The sequence below is a fragment of the Juglans microcarpa x Juglans regia genome, chromosome 8D (genome assembly GCF_004785595.1).
Source record: "Juglans microcarpa x Juglans regia isolate MS1-56 chromosome 8D, Jm3101_v1.0, whole genome shotgun sequence".
NCBI classification, from domain to species: Eukaryota; Viridiplantae; Streptophyta; class Magnoliopsida; order Fagales; family Juglandaceae; genus Juglans; species Juglans microcarpa x Juglans regia.
The window spans coordinates 9,680,920-9,705,148 of NC_054608.1; the positions used below are offsets into that span (position 1 = coordinate 9,680,920).

The 24,229-nt window shown below is 34.4% G+C and overlaps 2 protein-coding genes across 2 annotated transcripts; one reads left to right on the top strand and one right to left on the bottom strand.

Moving 5' to 3' along the window:
• Positions 1-1,158: 1,158 nt before the first annotated feature.
• LOC121243019 (serine carboxypeptidase 1-like) lies at positions 1,159-7,101 on the bottom strand. The gene is made up of 8 exons (XM_041141065.1): positions 6,662-7,101; positions 4,278-4,385; positions 3,884-4,158; positions 3,406-3,651; positions 2,963-3,069; positions 2,711-2,797; positions 1,530-1,635; positions 1,159-1,446 (listed from the first exon to the last, which is right to left on the bottom strand). Exons 1-8 carry the CDS (start codon positions 7,047-7,049, stop codon positions 1,303-1,305), a joined length of 1,461 nt encoding a protein of 486 aa, XP_040996999.1. The 5' UTR covers positions 7,050-7,101; the 3' UTR covers positions 1,159-1,302.
• An 8,528-nt stretch (positions 7,102-15,629) lies between these two features.
• On the top strand, positions 15,630-21,692 carry LOC121242190 (deSI-like protein At4g17486). The gene is made up of 6 exons (XM_041140084.1): positions 15,630-15,693; positions 19,015-19,094; positions 19,366-19,459; positions 20,210-20,293; positions 21,049-21,310; positions 21,489-21,692. The coding sequence occupies exons 1-6, from the start codon at positions 15,630-15,632 to the stop codon at positions 21,559-21,561; spliced, it is 657 nt and encodes a 218-aa protein (XP_040996018.1). The 3' UTR covers positions 21,562-21,692.
• Positions 21,693-24,229: the final 2,537 nt, after the last annotated feature.

Here is a 24,229-nt window from a genome sequence, read left to right on the forward strand (position 1 = left end):
TATGCTTTATTCTGTGACTGGCTTTAGTTTTGCTGTCCACAAACTTGAATGTCAATTGTGGTCCCATAGATGGCCTTTCTTTACAAGAACTCAACTGGAATCTTTCTAGGTTTTTCTGGATTACTTAAAAGAAAAAGAAAATCGCTCTACATGGTTGGATCTTGGTAGATTTTGGCTGGAATTGAAGAAAAACAAATGCCTAAACACTGGCAATATTTTTGACATTTCTTGTTATGCAAGGACAAAAGAATATTTGATTGATACAATAACCTTTGGGTTAAATTGCAGCTTCATCCTCCCATAAGAATGTGGTAGTGAGTGAGCTCACAGTTCCATGTCTCATATACTAATTTAAAAAATAAAAATAAAAATAAAAATAATAAATCTACATAAGGTGGTATCTGAAAATGAAGTTTGATCTTTTTAATAAATCTGATTGCAGGGGTGGGGTATATAATTGGTCTTTCTTCCATTATTTTTAATGAAGTATTGTTTAATTGTTTAAGAGGCCTTATAAGTTGTTGCTGAACGTTTGGAATATGGAAAACTTTACTTGCATAAGTACCTAAAGATGCTGCTGCAGAAAAGATGCATCATTAAGAATTAGTTTATAGTTGAAAGAACTAGTCGTTGCTCATCTAATTTTGATAGGTTTGAGCATTTAGGCTTTACATTTTGAGATGTTGGTGATATATCTTGGTGGCTTGTAGAGTGAGGTTGAATGCAGTTTTGGTGTTGCAATTGCATACCTGTTTTACACGCTAAAATATCAGAGGTTGATGGGGAGTGGTTTACATTATTTTTGTAAGAGGTCTTGGCTGAGTTTGATTCCGAAGAAATGGTTTTTCTTAATTTTTGGGAGCCAACAGCTAATTTAGTGCAGTAGAATCTACAAAGCATATACTTTGAAATCATCCCCATACCAGCAGTCAAGAAATGAGAGGTGTCTCGGTAATTTAGCTGATTCTATGTGTAAGAGAAGCTCAATTGTCTGCAGTTGCTGATGTAGTCTTGCTTTGCTTATTTTTGTAAATGTTTTGTTTAGAAAAACTCCTTATTCTCGAACATTTCTGGTGTTTTTTGGTTTTATATGAATGGTATATAAAGAAAATCCTATGCTCCGCTCCTTTGCCCCCAAAGATAAAAAGAAACATAGTATTCTATGAATAGTATCTTATTTTGAGATTCTATTCTCTGGTAGGAAATGATGGGTGTTGCAGAGACCCTTTTAGCTAGCTTATGTTACATAAAAATGGATATTTGTGCTATAAGACAATTACTGTATTTTGGAGGACCGCTTTCTCAGGAGGGAGGAGGGAGTTTCCCTTGAAGGAAAGATGAGATCATGGTTAGTGCTCGTCCTGGTTGGTAGCTTGGAACTGTATGCCCAGCTCCCCTGACGGTAGTGAATGTCACTCCTTTGTACCCAATAACATATCCTCCAACCTGCCATAATCACCATGTGCAAAATCTTTAGCCTTTTTATATGGTGTGTGATATAGAGTTGCAAATGACCAAGACATATTTACCTCACCACCAGAATACCACGGGCGCCAGTCGGTGTCGACCCTTAGCTTTAGTTTGTTTATTGCATACCTAGAGGAGGTTACTGGAACTCGTGCATCTGTGTCCCCACTGCAGGTTCATTTAACAGAATGTTTAAGGTGCTAGCTTTGCAGTTAGGGCTGTAAATGAACCAATCCGTACCATTGCTCGTCCGATACTCGCTCGGTTAAACTAGAACCGAGCTCGACTTGTGAAGAAAAAGCTCGATCGTAAAAGCAGAAATCCGCTCGATTAATAAATGATACATACTCGATTAAACTCAACTCGACTCTGCTAAAGCTTGTTAGAGCTCGCTCGTTCATGCTCGACTTGGCTTGTTAGCGCAACTCAATTACAGCTCGTCCATAAATCATTGAATATATATAATTTATTTCTATATATTAGTATTCTTAAAGCATATTAAATTTAATAACACAAGCATAGTTGCCTTTATGATTAAATATGTAGTATGTAACCCAATTACTTATGCCTAGTCATTTATACCTATATATTGAATAGAGTTCATAATTATATGTTAGTTAATTAAGTACTTAAGTAAGTAATTATAGTATTTTTTTTATAATGTGCAATAGTTAGTATATAGGACTTGGTAGTTTCATTATATACTATAATGTATAACTGTATAAGAAATGTATTCATAAAGATGTTATAATTTTATAGTTCAATATAGTTTATATATTAATTGTAAAAAATTCATTTAATATTTTGTTTTGTAATTTGGTATTTTTAATTATTCAATTCATTCAAAAAATAAATATAAGAGTACAAACAAAACTTGAGTAATAACTCAACTCGGCTCAGACTCGTTAAAGAGTACAAATAAAGATCGATAAATAACTCGACTCGGCTCGAGTTCATGTTTGATTAGCTCGAACTTGGCTCGGCGAGCTCTTAGCTCGAGCTCGAACTCGAACTCGAGTTATTTGAGTCTAGCTCGACTCGGCTCAGATCAATTACAGCCTTATTAGCAGTTGGTTGCTTTATTTTCTTTGGTACAATACATGAGAATATTATTTGCTCTATATTTTTAACTTGCCTACTGCTTTGGTTCATTTATGAATAGAGAAATTCTAAGTGGGTTTTCTTTGGAATAAGAATTCGTAGAGGGATTTACTAGAAAGCTCATTTAAAGATGAGGGCTTACCTGTATATCAATAAACTAACTCCACTTGATATGAGCCGCTTGATAATGGGTAGAATTGTGGTCGGCCTGTCCTTCCATCCAAGGAAACTGCAGGTAGTGCAGAAGCAAAATTTTTTAGGTTACACCGGGTGATACTTTTAGTCCAAGACAGTTTGTTTCTTTTATTTGCATTCATGCCTTGAAACAGAACCATCATTGCCAATGTTTACATTCAATAGGTAAAAATACTTGTATAGATAAAGTCACGCATACCTGCAAGCTGCCCATTTTGTAGTTTTTGCATGAAGAGCTGTTTGCACCTTGGCAAGATTTAGGTATGTTTTGACATATTGGTCGGAGCAAGGATCAAAATTCTTGACCTATTTTGCAAAGATCAAATATCATGGTATGCAGAAACCACTTTATTTCTCATGTTTTTAAAATGTTGTGAACCAATTTTATTTCCTTTGGACCCTCCTTTGGTTAGTAATGCAACTCTAGATGCACAACCCCATCCACTAGAACTGGTAAATATGAGTAACTCAGTGCGGACTCGAATCTGTAACTCATTCTAAGCCCCTTCTTTTTGACAACCCTGAGGGGTAATTATTTTAAATTAACTCAATAGGTAGTGTCAATTGTGACCAAACTTAGTGATATTATTCTATTGAGATATGATGTTAGTTGTAAGAAACTACTAGTTTTATGAGACTTACACTTGATCCGGAGTTGGGTGCAGATCCATTGCATAAAGGAGCATATATGTTATATATATCGAGCCCACCGACCTCTTGGTCTCCTAGGCTTTGATATTGCTCACACTTGCTGGAAAAATCACCAGTATCGAAATCGCAATATCTGTGAATTCCGGCATTGGTGTCGTCGGAGTTCAAAGCATGTGTCCAGAAATAATCATATATGCCCAATGTACCTGTGTTATCATCTATCCAAGCGTTCCCAATCTGCAATCCATTCAAATATTGCAGAGAAGCCTTGGTGAGTCTTTTATGCTTGGACTACGACATTCGATGCTAGATAGACATACAAACTGACGTGATATTGTCATGTGAGTATCAAGTTATATATCCTTGTAGTACTAATGTAGTAGATGTAACAAAACTAACTCTATATGCATCGAGTCAATCATCTTGACATATGTCATAAACCCAAGGTAAAACTTCACAAGTTACTCACTGCAATCCCTTTGAGGTTGATTAGTGTTTGATTTGTGATCTTATTCTTTGAGAGAATGGTATAAGCAAGCTGAGGCACGTAATGACCAGCATAGCTTTCTCCAGCTATAAAGAAGTCTCTGTTCTTATACTGGGGAAATCTCTCAAGCCAGTTTAGAAGAAAAGTGTAGGAGTCCTTTGCGGTGCTTTTGTCGCCGGCATTGCTGTAGTCGGCGGAAGTGTTTGAATATGAAAACCCAACTCCAGCTGGGGATTCCAGAAAGATAACATTTGCCACTGCTAATTCAGAGGGGGCATTAGTCGTAATTCCTAGTTCAGAATCCTATGAATGAAGATTTGAGAGAGAATAGTGTGTGCTTTTAGGTGGAAAGTGGAAACAGAATGAATTTGCTCACCTTTGTTCCATGCATAAGGATTTTGGTAAAGTGTGTTCCCATTTCTATGGACTCTGAAAGGTCCCAGTTCTTCCATGGCTCCATATCCGAGAGAAGAGCATCCTGGGCCTGCATATATTGATTTTCTCGTAACTACTGCATGTGAATTATAAATGAAAATGGCAGCTAGATGCTGGTAATTTTGGCTTTCTCTAGTTAATTGCAAAATTGGTTTCTGGCTTTCAAGTTTTGGATAAGAGGAAAGAAAAAGCTTTATGAATTCTTGATTTTTGCATTAAATTAATCTCCTCATCCATCTCATGTTAAAATTTTATTATGAGAAAATTCTCTTGACATTTCACTTTCATTGTTATTTCATTACAAACATTAATAAAATTCATAAATTGACCTGACTACATGGTTGGCTACCAATATGAGTGAGGCTATCTTAGGAGTGACCAATCAAAGCTATCCACGGGGCGGCCACCGGTAGGACAGCTCGATTTGGACTGCCCAAGCGGATCCTAGTGGTGGCAACCAATGGTCGACTTTCTTTCTTTTTTTTTTTGTTTTTTTTTTTCATGAAAATTGAGACAAATGATTTGATGGATTTTTTTATTATTATTATTATAGTCAAAATTATGTTAATGTTTAAAATATAAATACGTTTAAATTGAAGATAAAATGTTTTCAAAACAATCGCATAAATCATCATAAAGCAAGCCAAATTTAATCTTAAAAAATATTGGACAGTGGCCAAATCCATCAAAGAGCATTTATAATAAACATTTATAATAAGTTATACAATTATATATTAAATATGAGACATTTATTTAAATAATAATTGTTAAAAAATTAATAAAAAAAAAGGTTATATGATGAATGTCACATCATTTGGGTAAGAGAATAATAAACATTTAATAATAAGTTATACAATTATATATTAAATATGAGACATTTATTTAAATAATAATTGTTAAAAAATTAATAAAAAAAAAGGTTATATGATGAATGTCACATCATTTGGGTAAGAGAATAATAGCACTCAATGTGACATTTATCGCAGTAGTAATCATTTGTTTGGGAGCTTTCGGTGAAAAGCATTAATATTGGTGACAAAAAGAGAATATGTTGGAAGTGAAATCCTTCTCCACTTTTTTTGCATTTTCTGGCTATAATTGCTTGGTGATTGAAGGAAGATTCTGATAACCAAATGAGTGAGAGTTCTATTCATTCCACTTTACTTTCTCTCTCTGCAGAGGCTGATTTCGGTGGGGATCATCTTTGCGGGTGGCTGTTTGTGTCATTTTTTAAAGTACATGGATAATGTCATAGTCTTCGTTGCAATGAAATAATTTTGAAGTATATATATTGAGATTGTGGGGAATGATGGGATAAGGCGATTATGACTTATGAATATTCTTTTACCATTTTAGAATGAGTGGTTTGGATTCAAAGATAAGTTGAGATGATTTGTGAATTGTATTATATTTTGTATAAGAATTTAGAAAAGTTGTAATGATGAGATGAGATGAGTCGAGGTAAGTTTTGAATTCAAACGAGTTAAAATAAAAAAAAAAATCAATTTACGTCATTTTTTGTACTATTTTTTTTTTATCTTAAACTATATAATCTCCCGTCATACATGCTATCATAGTATATTTTAAGTAATTCTATATGGCTATCACTTAAATAGATAATCACCTAAAATTTATCATATCATCTTGCCTCAATTGGGATGATAAAAAATAAGATACAGAACATTTCTCTTTTATATTTTGCATCTAAACTTTTTCTATTTTTCATTTTAAAGCTCAAAATTAGAAGATAATGTTATTTATTTTTAGCAATTGCATGGTAGAATGTTCTATATGGTTCAACGGCTGTATTTAGTGATGCAAAGGGTTCTATTTCTATCCTATTTCTATCTTAATAAAATCATTTTCTGCTTTAGACTGATGATCAGGACTAAAATTGATCAGAAAAGTTGTAAAGAGGGAAAAGGTCTGGAGAATTAATTACTGCATATACAGATTGCTCGTCCGAGAGAATATCCAGCAATAGCATCTAATATCATTTCCTAAGGTCCTTTTCCTTCAATACATCATGTACAGATCATGATGATATATCACACGTAACATATTTGCAGAGACCATGTATTGTGGTTTGTTTTCGATATTTGCTCTGTATATAGGCTATGACGTTTCAGGAAAACGATATAATTTACTATTTTAAATAAAAATTAGTTTTGAAAATTTGGTATTCATGATCTTTGATGAATTACCGTACTTATATATCAGTTTATTGCAAAATCGATTGTAAAAGAGTTGTAAGCGTATCGCTATCGGGTGATCTATACACAGTAGTTGATAAGAAATGATGCATCTGGATATGTATAAGCTTACCTCCATTTAACCATAGGACGAGAGGTTTTGTTGCAGAGTTTTGAGAGGACTCCACAAAGTAATAGAACAGTGCTCTCCCAGCTTTAGGATCCACCGTTACATAGCCTGCATACTGATCAAAATCTACTCCTCCTGGTTGTCCTGGCAAGGCCTCAATCTTGTCAGCTTGCATCAACCCGTCTTGGAGTCCAACGCACTCCGGCGAAAAATTTCCGGCATCATCATCATCTAATCCATCCCAGAAGTCAGTATGAGGATTTTGGGATTTCCGAGCTTTGATCAACTTGTAAAGGTTGTCTACCTGGCTGCTGCCATTGCTGGAGATGGGAAAAACTAAATGGTGGAAGGAAAGGAGCAGAAGAGAGCTGCAGAGAAGTGAAAGCCTCATCTTCTGATCTTGTTGCTTGAATACAATTACTTGGATCTTTAAAGGGTTTATTTTCTTTATATATATAGGCAAAGTGAAAGACTATGGAAGCTGAGAATATGGACAAGATACCATTCTTTAGGGCAGGGGGGCCATTAATTTCTTGGCAACATATTGGCTTCTAAATCGCACATTTAATGTGAATTAGGCAAAGCTTTGATTTGACTTTCGCTTGAACTTTGAGGAACAATATCCATAGCTTGAGCATTTTGTGTTCAAGCTTCGTACTCGTGAGATTGTCTTTTTTCTAATTCTTTTGACTCATTATAAGAAATGAGTATTGAAGTATTAATGGGAAGTATATATACATTAATGTTGGTATCCCTTTATTGCATCTATCTAGTTTTAATTGTGCAAATTAAGCTGAATTTTCATGACAATTAACCCATAAAAAAAAAAAGACCAAAAGCCTGTGACCTGATTGACATAACCTCTAACCTCCAAAATTGAAATCTAGAGTTTGAAACCCCCCTCCCCCAACTCAAAAAAAAAAAAAAAACAAAAAATAAAAAAAAATCATGTATTATATGAAGGAAATGAGAGTCATTTAGATTATAGAAGAATCATATATACTAATGATTAATGAATCGAAAGAAATGAATAACATTTTTTTAGTTAATCTAAAAGTAGAAATGATTCGAGGTTATGAAACAGAAGATCAAATCTATTTGCAAATCTGATCATTGATAAATCCAACATATAACTGATATTTTGATTTTTTTTTTTTTTTTTTCTACAAGTGTATTGTATCTCAAAATAAGTGATTAATTGAAACAAACACTATCCCTTCAAATCCCTAAATAATATTATTTTTATGGGCCTCCTATATATATAGGTGTTTTATTTATTTGTCTTGTTACATTTTGATAATGCATGTACTGTTACATATGCTTGGAAGTCAACATGAATTTGTGAAACACTAACAGTCTTCAATTGGTATTTACAGTTTAGAATAGCCATATATATATAAAAGAGAAATTGATTCAACTCATGAGATCTTAACAAATTTTTCCAGTTTTCATGGGTAGAAGAGTGAGTTCATTTTCATTTTCTACATATTAATTACCTCATGTAAAACCCTGCATGTTCGATCACCACAAAATTAAAATCGAAATCCCCACAAAAGCAAACAAGAAATCTAAGCCCATGGACTTCAAAAAATCAAATCTTTTAGCTCAGCTCAGCTCCGTTGTGGATTAACAATTTGGGAAGTACCATATATAGATTCAAGGTCCTAGCCCAAAAGCTACATACACCAAGAATATGGCCGGCACATCACTGGTTCTCCATGATAGATAATGACATGTTTTTACAATAAAAAAATTTAATTGTAAACGATTCTGCGTACTAATATGTACATATATTTAATATGATTGGTCAGAAAATATATTTTATTGAAAACAGTACTAATTTGAATTTAGAATACGAAGGCAAAAACATTAGTACGCAGATTGGTACGTAAACTTACTTGTACATTAGCAAAACTCTTTTACAATTGAATGCATGATCGATGTTTTTACAGTATTTTTGAGAAATAGTACTGCAGATTAATCTAAGGGCTCATTTGGACGATGAGATGAGATGAGATAGTTTTATATAAATTGAATAAAATATTATTAGAATATTATTTATTATTACTATTGTTTTGAGATTTGAAAAAGTTGAATTGTTTATTATATTTTGTGTGAGAATTTAGAAAAGTTATAATGATGAGATGAGATGAGATCGTTTCTCCATCTAAACAAGCCCTAAAAGATAGGAAAATAAAGAGAATTTAGTGTACTATATACACATGCATGGATGTCACGCATTATAAAAAATATTGGCCAATAACGAGTTAATTTAGAAAAAAACTACAGCCCAGGACATGCTTAAAAAAAAAAAAAAAAAAAAGAGGGTTTCTAGCTCATGGTTATAAGTTTAACTGTAATATTTACTCATGTGATTGCATGTTTAGAGAAGAGATGGATCCAGTAAAAACTAAAAGCACTTCCGAAGGAATTAATACTACGTGCGTTGAACACAAAGATACGATCGATCGAAGACGATTTTCTGGCCGGTGGGAAAAGCTAGCTGGCAAAAACAAAGATACAAGAATCGACAACGATTTTCTGTCGGCTTGTCGATCGATCTAAGCTTAATTTGTAATTGTTCTTTTCTGTGGACGTGTCTCATTGCCTGTCTTTACTAAAGGAGTTTTTGGACTGATCTTCTCCATCCCCCACCTTTTTGAGAAGCCAAATCATCATCTTGGTAGATCTGTAATTCTTCGAGAATCATCATGTCATGATCATCTATCTGTAAGTGGTAGATTTCAGTATTGTTATATGTGTATGGAATAGGTTAATTTGACACTACACGGTCAAGTACTTGATTTTTTAATTAGCTATTTTTTTGTTACTAATAACTCTTTTTTACTTATGCATGGTCCCCTCTTTTTTTTTCAGTGTCATGTATATGTAAATGCATGGTTAATCTAAACTCGACTTCGGGCCCGTTCAGATACAAAGGTGAGATGAAATCGCCATCAATTTCACCTCATCTCATCTAATTTTAACTAATAATCTCATTACTATTCTGCTATTTACAAATCATCTCTACTCATTTCATCTCACTATCTAAACGGACGCAAGCGCGGTGCTCGAATGATGGCGGTTTGTAAGTCTATATATATATATATATAAACACACCAATTATTATATAATCTATTACAATTACATTAAGAGTAATGCTACATACAGTCATAGAGTGCGCAAGCGCCTTGCAATCTTTTTGAAAAAAAACTGGGGTCCACTATTAAAAATTTATTTATTTATGTGGATCTCATATTTATTTATTTCAAAAGGATTATGCAATACTTACATATTCTACAACTATAAATATAATTTCTCTTTTTTTTAACTGTAAAGAGTCGTACGTACATGAATGTAAAAATGTATTAGTGGGTTCCGCTATATATTATGGTATAAATCAATAACACATATATATATTGCAAGTGGGTAACTCTTGACAAAAGTTTGGTCAAAGATTAATGCTGCTTGTATTGATCAACAAATTATTTATTTTGGAGTCATTAATTAGAAAAGGTATAGAGCTATATAGCTGGCGAACTTATTGTCATTGTCTTATGGTCAGCTAACCAGGGACACAAAAATATTCTGCCCTACTCAAAAAATATTGTACCCAAAAAGGTTCTTGCTTTCCTTTTTTTCATTGTACCAACCATTTACTTTTTAAAATTTCTTCTCATAAGTCACTATTTATTACTTTATATCTCATATCCTATAAAAAATACCCACATATTTTATGAAAAAAAAACTATAAATATCAGATATATGAGTGAATAGTAGCCGATCCATTCCTCTTTACTTTTACATACCTATAAAAAAGAGTGAATATTTTAAGTAGAGAAGTCGTATTTACAATGTTAAGATTTGTACTCTTAGGTATATTTACTTCGAAAAATGTGATAAATTTGATATTCACGTGAAAAATTTATTTTTTAATAGTAGATATTATTTTTTTAAAGAAGTAGTGCGTAAAACTTGTAAGTTCTAAAACTATATATTGGCTATAGCATTCCTCTTCTACATATATCCAACCATTATTCTCATTTCAGTGTATTTTCGGGTAGTGCTACTCAGCATATCAAAAGTGAAAAAAAATGTATCGAATCTTTTTTTTTCTTTCATTCTTTCATTAATTATTATTGATTTAAAATCCAAAAAAAAAAACTTTAAGGTAACATTTGTAATTATCATGCTAAGTAGACTTTAATTAATTTTGTGTATTTCTACAAATTAATGACCCAAAAGGGTACTGAATGATCAAGCTTCAGGATCGACTAATTGGAACCTGCTGATCAATGCATGCACATCATGTGCAGCTGCTTTTTTAATTTTTACCAGCTCTAAGTGTAAAAGCGAGAGACTTTTCAGGACGTAGTTGCTTTTGCCCTTTTTTCAGGTTTGCATGCACCAAAGTTGCAATGTTTCCATTTTCTATTTTGGCCAGAGACCCCCCACATGATAAAGTGATGCAGTAGGCATCAGAAACCCGTGTTCCATCATCTTTGACGTACAATGCATCATTATTTGTTTAAATTGTTGGAATTTTTATAGATTTTTTGGACGTGATCATATACATGTTGTGTGTATATATACATATATATATATATATATATGTTAGCATGCTGATCGATGCATTGATGTAGGATCTACGTTCATTAATTCTAGTTCTTTTTATCCTTTTACTACTTCTATTGTTTATCGCATTCATTAACCAGAATAAAGAGATTATCAGTGTCTATTATGAGGATCGAGGTCTTCTGAAGTTCTTGTTCCGATTTGAAGATCTCAAGTGTTAGAAATATATAGACACACAAAGTGTGCCATACAACGTCTCTCTTCTATATGTTTAGAATTCTAATTTCAAAGTTCCCAATTAGGTTGATAAATGAGATATCAATCTACCCCAAACACACACACACACATATTTTATATATATATATATATATATATATATATATACACATACTGTCTCCCAACTCTCATCATTTACTTCACCATGCATGGGACTTTTCATTGCTATTTGATCATCATGCTAGGGTCTGTTAGACGAAGCATAAATGGATGTGATTCATCTCGTTGATTTCATTGTATTGATGTATCAATATATATACAAAAGAAAGGGAATAAAAAATGAATAAGTTTGTTACATATAACCGTAGAGAATAACAGAATTTACAATACTCTACGGTTCCTTTCTAGTTTGCACACCATGTGTTTGTGATAAATTTTCCTCATGTGTAGCTAAGTCCGAAACAGAGTTATGTATCTTAATACGCCCCTTCGAGTCCAACGGTGTATCTACAACATTGAGACTCGACTTGAACCGAAGAAATTTGTCAGAAACCAGTGGTTTTGTTAAGACATCCGTAATTTGATCTTTGGAGCTAATGAATGAAACTTTAAGTGTGCTAGCAGCCACCCAATCTCTAACAAAATGAAAGTCAATATCCATAAGTTTTGTTCTTGAGTGATAGATAGGGTTAGCTGAGAGGTATGTCGCCCTTAGATTGTCACACCATAAAGTAGAAGCTTGAGAAAGCTTGATGCCAAGTTCACACAACACAGTCTGTAACCAAATTAGTTCAGCTGCTGAGGAAGCTATCGACTTGTACTCAGCTTTCGTTGAAGACCTAGCAACAGTTTATTTTTATTTTTTTTTTAGCTCCAAGAGATGACGTGTTTGCTGAGGTAGATGCAAAACCCTCCCGTGGAATGGCGATCATCTAGACAACCCCCCCAATCGGCATCCAAGTAACCTTGGAGGGTAAGACTTGATTTGGATGCAAAGAACAGACCATCATTTATGGTGGCTTTCAAATATCTGAGGATGCGCTTCATGGCACTCCAATGAGGGGCTTTGGGGAATGCATGAATTGGCAAACTTTGTTGACAAAGTAAGAGATGTCTAGTCTTGTCACCGAGAGGAATTACAAACCTCCCACAATGCTGCGATATATTATATCATCCTCAAAATCTGGAGTATCAGATTTGGACAATTTTAGGGAAGCAGCCATTGGTGAGGACATGGGTTTAGCATGAAGCATATTGCTTCGGTTGAGGAGATGTCTGATGTATTTTCTTTGGGATAAAACAAGTACATCAGTGGTGTAATCAACTTCAATACCCAAAAAGAAAGACAGAAAGCCTAGATCCTTTACTGGAAAGATAAGTCCTAAATTATGAATGAGATCAGTGATAGCTGGCTGTTTTGAAAATGTTATGACTATATCATCCACATATATACGCAAATACATGAGTGTCATTGCAATTGATAATAAACAAAGATGGGTCTGCTTTAGAGACAATAAAACCATAATCAAGGAGCCAGGAACTTAACTGAGCAAACCACGCTCGTGGTGCTTACTTAAGCCCATAGATAGCTTTCTCAAGCTTGCAGACGTGGGAAGGCGGAGAAGGATCCATAAATCCTTGCGGTTGCTGCATATTGACAACAATAGTGAGCACACCATGTAAAAAGACATTTTCAATGTTAATTTGATGCAAAGACCAGCCACGGGAGACAGTGATGGATAGAATTAACCGAATGGTGGAAGGTTTCACTACTGGGTTGAAGGTGTCAAGGAAATCAACACCTGGTTGTTGATGAAAACCTTTGGCAACGAGACGTGCGTTCCATCTCTCAAAAGAACCAATGGCTAGGGTTTTAGTGTGAAAAACCCAACGGCATCCTAGCACATTCGTGTGAGGTACAAGAGATACCAGAGTTCATGTTTGATTTCAGATGAAAGCCTCGTATTCCTTAGTCATGGGCTCCTTCCATTTTGTGTGTTTGACAGCCTTGGAAAAGCTTGATAGATCATCCAGTACACCTGCAGAGATAGTGAGACAATTTCGAGTAGGATACAGCATAGTTCCATCAATAAAACTTTGGGGAAGAAAGGAATTGGTGTGAGATCGAGTGATGATAAGGGAGCAAGGTGGGATAAGACACGGGTTGGGGACATTCGAAATAGGGGAAGGAGAAGATTCGGGAAAAGGGTCAGAGGAAGGGGATGATGTTTGTGAGAGTATTGGGTTGGAAGGAGATTGAGTTGGGTCGTGGTTGATGGAAGAGAGTGGTCTACGGGTGCTTGGATGTGGGCCTAAGATGGAGCAAGGAAAAATGGGTAAGTAGGCCGTCTGGGAGGGAGATGAATCAGATTGTGGTTTGGCCGAGTTTTGGACAGAGGGAATGAATTGTCGTTGAATATTACATCACGAGAAATGTACATGCGATTAGTGTTTAGGTCAAGACACTTGTAGCCTTTATGGGCTGGGCTATAACCTAAGAAGAGACATGACATGGACCGAAAATTCAATTTGTGAGAGGAATATGGTCAGAGATTGGGCCAACATTCATACCCAAAGACTTAGGCCTGGTTTGTATTCGCAAGTCATCTCAACTCATTTCAACTCATCTCAACTCATCTCACTACTATTCATTATTATTCATCAACTTTAACTCACAAATCTCACTACTATTCATAACTCATCTCACTACTATTCACAACCCATCTCAACTTATCTTCGAATCCAAAGGATACCTTAAAGAAATTTGTAATCGAGTTCTTGATGATAGACTAAAAAGTAGGGTGATTTGTTATTTAGGACCGGAGTGGGTAAGAGATTAATTAGGAAAACCATAGTTTCAAAGGCCTCAGCCAAGTAAGAAAATGGAAGTGATGAGTGGGCTAGGAGGGCAAGGCTTGTTTCTACAATATGGTGATGCTTTCGTTCTATGAGACAGTTTTGTTGGTGAGTATGAGGGCATGAAAACCTATGAGTAATGCCGAGTTGTTTGCACAGGGGGGGTTAGAGGTTGAAATTCACCTCCCCCATCAGTTTATAAGGTGATGAGCTTGGTATTAAATAGTCTTTCAATGAATGGTAAAAACGTTGAGAAAATTTGGAAAACATCTTATTTTAACTTGATAGGAAAGATCAAAGTAAAACGTGTAAAAGAGTCTATAAATGAAAGATAGTATTTATAGCCATTTATTGAGACATGGTGGGCTGGACCCCATAGGTCAGTGCATAACAGTTGTAATGGCCGAGTATAATGGGCCTGTTTTGAAGGAAAGGGAAACTGATGACATTTTGCTAAGGGACATTCGGAGCACTAGAAAACAAAGTCTGTGGGAGATATTGGCAAACACTTGGACCACAGAACACAAGAGACCTAGCTTATGGAAAGGTGCCCACGTCTTCAGTGCCATTGATCCATGGAGGTTCGTTCACCAATATGAGTTGATGGAGACGATGAAATGGTTGTAGCAGAAGGAAAATGGTAGAGTCCATCACGGGTTGGACTGGTGAGGAGGATTTTCCCGATGACCTTGTCCTTCACATAGAAATGAGTGGAGTGAAATTCAAAATAACATGAGTTATCGACATAGAATTGAAGAACTGATACAAAATTTTTCATGATGGACGGAACATGCAAGATATTCTTGAGAAGAAAGGTAGATGAGTTTAAGGAGAGGGAGGTATCACCGGATTTTTCGATTGGAAGACCATTGTTGTCACCTACTCTTATGGTCTCACCACCTGCATATGCTTCAGATGATAGATTCAAGTTAGAGAAATCATTAGTCAGATGATGTGTGGCTGCAAAATCGGGGTACCAAAACGATTCAGAAGGCTAAGTCTGAGCTGTATGGTTTGCAAAGAAGTTGTTGGGAGCTTCATATTGGTACGAGTGGTTTAATCGATGTCGACATTGAAGTGCGACGTGTCCAACCCTGTTGCAAACTTGACAAGTTGGGCATTGAGCATTGTATTGCTGAGATGAATTTAAGGGATAGAGAAGTCTGCCACAGCGACCATTATAAGGGTAACATCCCCTACTACGCCCTTGTCGTCCTCCTAGATTGGGTCCACAACCACGCTAATCTCTTGTAGAAGATGTATAGTTTGCAGATGGTTTTAGAGAAGAATTAATGGGTTGGTTTGTATGAATAAGTCGAGATTCATGGATAAGAAGGAGTTGATAGAATTCATGGAAGGAAACAGGGTTGGTTCTAGTAGTGATGGAGGTAATGAACAGCTTGTAAGAGGGACCAAGTCCATTTAATAGATAGATAACAAGGTCCTTATTTGATAAAGGACTACCAGTAGTAGCAAGGGAGTCTGCAAGGAAACGAACCTTGCCAAAATAATCAGATATTGACTGGTCATCTCGGGAAATATTAGTGAGTTGAAAATGAATTTGAAAATCGTTGGCATGAGACTGAGATGAGAACATGGACGAGAGGGAGGTCCATAGTTGGTGAGCAGTTTAGGAGGAGAGGCCATGACCTAGAATAGAGTACGAAAGGGGCGAAAAGAGGATGCTAAGATCTATACGCCTCCAAGAATGAAAATCAGGGTTGGGTTTTGGGTTAGACTGGGAAGAATCGAGAAGGAACTCTGATGGAGGTTTGGACGAAGGATAAGAGATCCTGCCCACGTAGGTAGGCAGAGATTTGAACGTTCCATAAGAGATAATTATTAGTGAAAAGTTTTGTAGTTACTATGTGAGAAAAAGAAGAAGTAGCAGAAGAGTGAAGGGAAGGAGAAGAAGACGGATTGACCGCCATTGATGTAGAATCAAAAGGACTATTGGTCTATTGGCTCTGATGCCATGTTAGACGAAGCATAAATGGATGGAATTCATCTCGTTGATTTCATTATATTGATGTATCAATAATATACAAAAGAACGGGAATAAAAAAGAAATAAGCTTGTTACATATAACCATAGAGAATAACAGAATTTATAATACTTTACGGTTCCTTTTTAGTCTATACAACATGTGTTTGTGATAAATTCTCCTCATGTATAGCTGAGTCCGAAATAGAATTATGTATCTTAATAGGGTCCACGTACAACTTTTTAACATTTTTTGAGCAATTCATCAATTATATATAGTATAATTATTTACATCAGCTTATAGCTGCAGGACATCTCATATGTTGAGTTTTAAAAAAATTAAAAATAAAATAAAAACAGAGCCGCACTTTTATATATATATATATATAAATGGCACCCTCTACTACGGCAAACACTGATTGAGAAACCATGCACGGATGTAAATCATTTCTTGATCTACTTAAAAAGTACTGAAGTTAATTGGATGTGACAAGAGGAGCATGCGAACATGTGTATATGTGGTACTATGGAAATTAGAAAGGAAGAAAAAGAAAGAGAGAGAAGATCAGAAAAGATGGCAACCGTCGACAAGCTTTAGCTTGCTAGCCTTTAGCCAACTTTAGCAAAAAGGGTAATGAAATGATTGTAGTAGACTAGTAGTGGCATGCATGATGAGATCTACTTGGCTTCCTTAGCACAAGGATCCACACTGAAAAGCAGTAGTATTAGATTATAAACGATGATATTAGGCTTTTGAAATCCTTAAAAGGTCATATAAATTTTGCACTTTACAAAAGATCACATACATGGAATATCATGAATAAATGCTTTGGAACTAATTATTTTGTATTTTAGTCGGATGTTTTAGATTTTTGATGTCTGAATTTTGACTTTTTATGATTATTTATATCTCATATATCTAGTTGTAATTTTAATTTTCGTTCGTCATAAATGAAAGTATTTAACAAAATTAGATACGTCCTCTTCTTAAAATATTAAAAAAAAAACTTTTGAAGTAATGATTAGATAATTTTTACAAAATACATTTCAAAATACAAATACATAGTATTATGATCATTCTATATATCATAATATGTAATTAATGTGATAAATTCAAATTGCATGCCCTACGTGCCAGGAATGACTCGTGGGGTATATGGTCTGTAGGCCAAGAACCCTTTTCACCATGATCAGAAGAACCTTTTGTGAGTGGTCGAGAAGTAGTACTACTTAACAATATTATCAAAGAACAAGCTGATTCCAGCCCAGCCGATTGGTTTATACATTGAGAGGGGTCACATTCATGAGTCACCACCCATTAATGATTCCTTTGGTTGCTCTACAGAGCTACAGCTTATTCAATTTTTTCTGAATTTTTGAACTCAACGTGGACCTACCTAAACTTTCTTGCATCCCTTAATACGTTTCTATTTTCGTCTGCCCTAACCCCACAAAAATGACTCTCTCTCTCTCTCTCTCTCTCTCTCTATCTCAAAATCAATACAGATTTTTATATGGGTATGGACGAGTACTACCTTGTTCTGTAGACTGTAGTGGAAAATAATTGAGTTGCATGCAGTTTGCAGATCTGGCCATAAAATAAGAAATTTATACATCTAATTATCTCATAAAATTGATTTTATAAAGAAAGATTGTTCATTCTTTATAAACATATCTAAAACGTCTTGTCTATAAATAATGTGAAATTATTCTTCAACAAAGAAGACATAATGCATGACCTTAATTTTATTGATCATGGAGTATACATATTCGGGAATATTAATACTAGAGCTGCTAAAGTTTTTACAGCATTATTATAAATTTACAAAATGATCATGTTACTCATGTATATGTTACCAATTAAAAAATCAAAATTAAAAAATTAAATTAATAATTATATTTACAGTATTGACCATGACGAGTCACGGTCGACGTTGGTAAGATTTTTTTTAGTAAAATTTGTGAAAATATGCGAGTGGTACTGCCAATTATATCTTCCCTATATCATTCATACATGTTGGAAAATCTAATCTCACACACTATATTCACAAATTGACACGTGTTGAAAGGGCAAGCTAGCATGAAAATGAGTTGTTTTTTTTTTTTTTGTTTAACAATATGCGAATATGAAGGAAAGGACAGGCCACCCACAACCGGGCGATCATGTCATGTCAAGTGATAGCTAGACAGACGGACAGATAATGACTTCATTGTATAACCTAATGCCTTGATTTTTAAGTTAATTGTTCAGCTAGCTAGATTAAGGGTATTTTTGTCCTTTGGTGATGAAAATGAAAAACATAATCAGCTAGATCATTTTATGGCAATTATGTGGAGGTTTCACAGAGTTTATTAGTCAATATATCAAGTGCATATTCACCCATACACATATATATATATATCTTCTATATATATAAGTGGCTATTTAACGGAGCTTAACGGAAATTCTTGTTTTCTGTTAAGTGACTATCAAACGGTGTTAAAACGTAGCAATCCGCGTTTTTATGGTCCATTCGAAAATGTCTTTCTCAAACCCAGCCTTCTCTAGAAAGTGCCTTCTCTGGAAACCAGACATCTCTCTCTAAAAACTCGCTCGCCCGAACGGGGGAAGGAGAGCTTCGGCTCCTTCTTCCTCTTCCTCTCCTCCTTCTTCTCACAGGCCCTTCGTCGTCTCCGGTGGTCTCGTTTGTTTGTTTTTTTTTTTTCACGTTTTTTGCCAAATAAAGGAGTAGCCGTTTCGAGCTTCTCCGGTGACCATCTTCCGACACGCGTACCACCGGGAGAAGCCTCACCTGCCGATCTTGCGGTCAATAGAATTGGGAGTCAATCGGAGCGGCGCGTTGTGCCGACGCGCTGTTAAAGGAAACTCGTGGGGTTCTCAAACCACCGCGTTTGTTGCTTCTTGATTTGAAGATCTATTTTGAAATTTTTATTCGCTTCTTCTGTTTGTTGTATTTTTCTTGCATTGTATTGTTCTTTCTCTCAACGAGACGGTGTGAATCCGAAAGCCAAGTTTGGATTTTTTTTTTCTTTTTGTTTTTCTGTTCGTTGTGGGTTCCGTTTTTTTTTCCTTGCAGTTCTTCTTGAAGGAGCTAGCAGCAGCTCTCTGTCGATTTCTGCATAGCCGCCGTGCTGTCACCGTAAGAAAGATCCATCGAGCTGCCAACCACCGTCTGCAACAGATCCAGCCTCTGGTTCCTTGCTTTTCCATTTGAGCTTCTTGTTGTTGTTGGTATCTCTTAACTTTCTCAATTTGTTTAAATATGAAGTTGCTTATATGATTTCATATTTGTCTTTTGTATTTATATTTGCATCTTTTTATTATTTGTGTTTATGATTTTCTAATATATTTGGTTTATCTAGCGGATTTTTTGTTCGTGGGATTGATATAGGGAGTTTTTAAAGTATTGTGTAAGGACTTTTTGCAGAATCCTTGAATAGGGATTACTTTTCTTGCACTCAACAGATGCACATGAAGAATTTCAATCTTAATGCTCTTATAGGAATGTGGGAAAATTTTAGCAAAGTATAGCAATCCAGATTGTTGAACCTGGAAAATTTTGAGAAAACCAATATTTCAATAATAGTGCACCTCATTATATGGTCCTGCTCATGTGTAAAGCAAAGCAAAATGAGACTAACTTTAAAGTTGGACCCACTTGATAATCAGTTTTCACTAGCAGGATTTTTTGATCTCTTGCGGTTGTGTATATTGCCTTTGTATGTTAAGAAGTTAATCTCCAAAATTGGAAGTACTTTGGTTTGTGATTCCGCAATGGGATTATGATGTTTTCTTTCCATGATATTGAATCTTTTTTACTTGCAGGAGATAGTTTCAATATACCCTATTTTATCACCACCAAATCTTCTGGTTCTCTTCATGTAACATCAAACTATTCAAAGCTGGAGTCTATTGTCCAGCTTATCTCAATGTTTACGATCTGACGTCGATTAATGGCTACGCATACTGGCTCGGCCTTGGGGTCTACCATTTCGGCGTGCAAGGTGAGATTTTTTTTATAGCATGGGCTATATTATATTTATCTGTTTATTTTCCTTTTTTAAATCATGAGTCGTTTATTTATTTTAAACGTTTTTTAGGGTTTTCGGTGCTAAGATAGTAAAGGAAGATGAATGAGAGAAACGAAAAGCTAGGTTTTTAACGGCTAATTGAACTTGGGGCTGTCATAAGATGCCTATTATTCCATGTTTTGTTGCATTTTTCTTCTTGGGTTCAAGTTCAGATCTGTAGTCTGTTTGTTTAGGAGCTGAGTGATGGAAACCCAGATTTTTTTTTCTTCTGGATGCTTAGAAATTGATGAATTTACCGTGGAGATTTTTATTAATATGCATGCGTCTTTAGTTTTTTTTTTTTTTTGTAGAATCGAGTAAGGAGTGATATATTCCAAAGAAAAGTAATTGTGTTGTATGCATGATTATTTCTTTGTTTGGAAAGTGAGGAAAAGAAAAACTTTAATTAAATAAATATATCTAACTATGTGGCTTTATTTGGGTTGGCTCGAGTTTCTTAATATTCTAGCAAACAAGAAAATTATGGATGAAACTATTTTGTGACCCTTAATTTTCGGCAGCCAAATAAATGGTAAATGAGGGAATTAAATTCTGTAGTAGATATGCTTTTTTGTTTTTTTCTAATCCTGTAGTAGATATCCTTATTTGTTAACTCCATCAAATCCTAAGCAGTTCTAGATTTTTACTTTTTCGATGGTTGTGGGATTTTCTTGTTAATTTTGGTACAGTTCATGATGTTGAATATGCATTTGGAGCACACGATCATGGAACTTCAGGGGTTTTTGAAGTGGAACCTAAGCGTTGTCCTGGTTTCACATTCAGGAAATCGATATTGATAGGAAGAACTGATCTAGGTCCCAAGGAGGTCCATGCCTTTATGGAGAAATTAGCTGAAGGGTACTGTGGAAACACTTACTATCTTATCACGAAAAACTGCAACCATTTCTACAATGACGTGTGTACCAAATTGATAAGAAAACCCATTCCTAGGTGGGTCAACAGACTAGCCCGACTTGGTAAGAAACTGACCATAAGATTGCATTTTTTTATATTTTTGTTGTTGTTGTTTTTATGTATGAACCGTTTACTTACTTGTTAGAATATTGTATAATGCTTTTTTTCTTTTTAAATCTAGAACTTTAACAATGTAGATTTTTTGTTGACAAAGGTGGCAAAACACCACATTTTTCGCCAGAATTGACGCCATTGCTCAAACTCCACCTTTCTGCAACTGCCGTTAGTGCTGCAACTGCCAAGGTGGCAAAGTCATTGATGCAACAATTGGAATAGACCCTTTGAAGTATTACTGCTGCTTGCATAACAAAAGACCTTCAAATTCATAAACACAGCTTTCTTCCTTTTGAACGTGAACATTTTTTGGATGTATATATTACTATGGTTGATGCATATATTACTTTATTTTGAGATGTATAGTTGAGATATATGATTAGCTAATTTTATTTTGGCATGTATATTACTACGATTGATGTGTGTTACTTTATTTTGGCATGTATATTATTTTATTATTAAGTTATTTTCTCTCAATTTCTTATTACATGTTTTTACAAGAAATTTCTATTTTTAAAAATATTTTTCATGTTTTTGCAACTAGGCACACGTGCATTGCACGTGTTTGCCCTTACTAGTATATATACACGTATGTATTTAGGGTCGAGCGAAATAATTGAAGAAAATTTTATAATAAAAAAAAATCAAGGATATATGGTTAAATACTCAACTGCAAATCACAAATGGTACTATCTCATATTGATTGGAAATGAAAAGTTCTTATTTTTTTATAATAATTATAATGAGAGTCTAATTATATTATTAATTAATCATTTTAGAGTATAAATTCAAATGTAATTTGAATCTCTCTTAAAACGCTACACAAATTCTCAACATGAATCTAATTGCGAAAGTAAAAACTCTCGCAAACTAACAAATAACACTCCAACATGTTTTTTGCCCCATCGACATTTATGCAACTATTTTGTTTCAATTTTGTCATTCTTATATTGATATGTTGGTTTAGGGCATCTTGTTCAACACCCTAAGAAAAATATTTATTCGTGGTTGGGTATTTGCGACGAAAATAATGAAAATTAGTCTATTTACATTGCAATTAATGCCTAGAAACGAATAAAAAAAATTTCTAGTTACCTTCAATAGACCTATAAGGACTTGGAAGGAGAATATATATTAGGTGGTCCATTTACGATGTTTAAGCTCTCTCTTATGAATATATAATAATCAATTCAGAAACCAAACAAAAGAAGAAAGTAGAACTGAACGACGTTTGACCCTTACAATATTTTTATTATAAGACTATATTTTTATTGAATTTAAGTTTGATCATCAAGATAATTGCAGTCTGTAATCTATCGATCTTGAATGGTTTTTTTTTTTCGAAAATGCTATTTGTAATACCTATAAGGATTTGTAAGTATTGCGCACTTCATTTGAAAAAGAGCAATATATATTATTAAAAAATTAATTTTTTTATGTGAATCTTATATTTATCTACTTTTTCGATAGGAGTAGTGTACGGTACTTACTTACTCTATAACTGTAAATATTATTTCTTACAAATATCATTTCTCGTGGTTATGATTTATATATACACACATAACAACACGTACTGACATATCAGCTATTTATTATTGTTAACTTTTTTTTTAGTATTATTTTATGTGTTCATCTTAATTTTATCGGTTTGCGAGTAATAGAGAATGTTAATCCAATGGTACTCATCACTTACTTATAAAAAAAAATGATCAAACACCCACTGCATGCACGTGGTTGCACCTTCTCCTATTTATGGGAGGATATGGGAGTGAAAGGAGGGCGGGAAGACTAGGAAAGCTTAAAGGGAACGTCGGGAGACAATGCAGGCCATGTGGGGTTTAAAAATACTCAGATTCCATACTTCAAAAGTTCAGCCTTTCGAAAATGCTTCTTCTATGGATATGAGTGAATGCATTAATTGCCTTTCAAAAGACATCAGTCCTTTGATTCCATTTCTCATGTAGATCATGGGTTCCATTCATTTTATCGTTTTGTATTTTGATTATTTGGAGTAATTTTCACTCCAAATATTGGGAACCCTTCGATGATCAAATTTACAAAAGAACAAAATCAATCATTTAAAATGAAAATCACTTAAAATACGACACGCCAATTAGCAAGTAGGTTGCTTTGTAGAGTTTTTTTTTTTTTTTTTTTCCTTGATACAACGAGAGTTCGGGATTTCGAATCTAAATTTTTTATTTAGAGAACTGGGTTGTATGTCATCATGCTATTATCCTTTTGACCTACTTTTTAGAGTTAGATCAAAGGAAATGAGATTCTTGATTCTATAAAAAAAATAAATAAATAAAAAAGATTTTTGGGTTTCTTAAGAATTAGAAACCTTCTTAAAAAACCTTCCATAATAAAATTTGAAAAAAAAAAAAAGATCAACCAGTTAAAATACGACACATCATCAATTTGTATGATTGGAGATAATTATAAAACGTAAAGATGAAAAAATCATAAACCACCTTCAAAAGGCCTGGCTGCAATTAAGCTTATTTTATTTCCATGAACAAAAAGTGTGTAGTTGGCAAACACGTGACTTTGCAGCTTTTGCCCTTCAAATACCAACCTAAAATTCTTCTTTATATATTGATTAATACCACAAGTTAAGTCAATAAAGCATACCAAAGCCCTTCCGGTTTTGGGGTCAACCCCCACCATATAATAACATGCCATGCATGTAAAACAAGAACAACTTTTTGTTGAAATAAAATTCCACTTTTGCCCCCCTCTTCAAACTATCATGGGTTTTAACCATTACACTTCCAATTACTATACACTCTTGAATTCCTATTGAATTATGATCAAACAAAAATAGGTAATGTGATATAA

Bases quoted from the DNA above. Each gene is read 5' to 3' on its own strand.
- LOC121242190 (XM_041140084.1), top strand. From the start codon at position 15,630: ATGGATAAGAAGGAGTTGATAGAATTCATGGAAGGAAACAGGGTTGGT. The intron at 15,694-19,014 runs GTAATGAACAGC...TGCCAAATAAAG, and splicing joins TGGTTCTAGTAGTGATGGAG to GAGTAGCCGTTTCGAGCTTC. The intron at 19,460-20,209 runs GTCTGCAACAGA...TCTATTGTCCAG, and splicing joins CCATCGAGCTGCCAACCACC to CTTATCTCAATGTTTACGAT.
- LOC121243019 (XM_041141065.1), bottom strand. From the start codon at position 7,049: ATGAGGCTTTCACTTCTCTGCAGCTCTCTTCTGCTCCTTTCCTTCCAC. The intron at 4,386-6,661 runs GTAAGCTTATAC...CAATATATGCAG, and splicing joins CGTCCTATGGTTAAATGGAG to GCCCAGGATGCTCTTCTCTC. The intron at 1,447-1,529 runs GTAAATATGTCT...TGATTATGGCAG, and splicing joins CGTGGTATTCTGGTGGTGAG to GTTGGAGGATATGTTATTGG.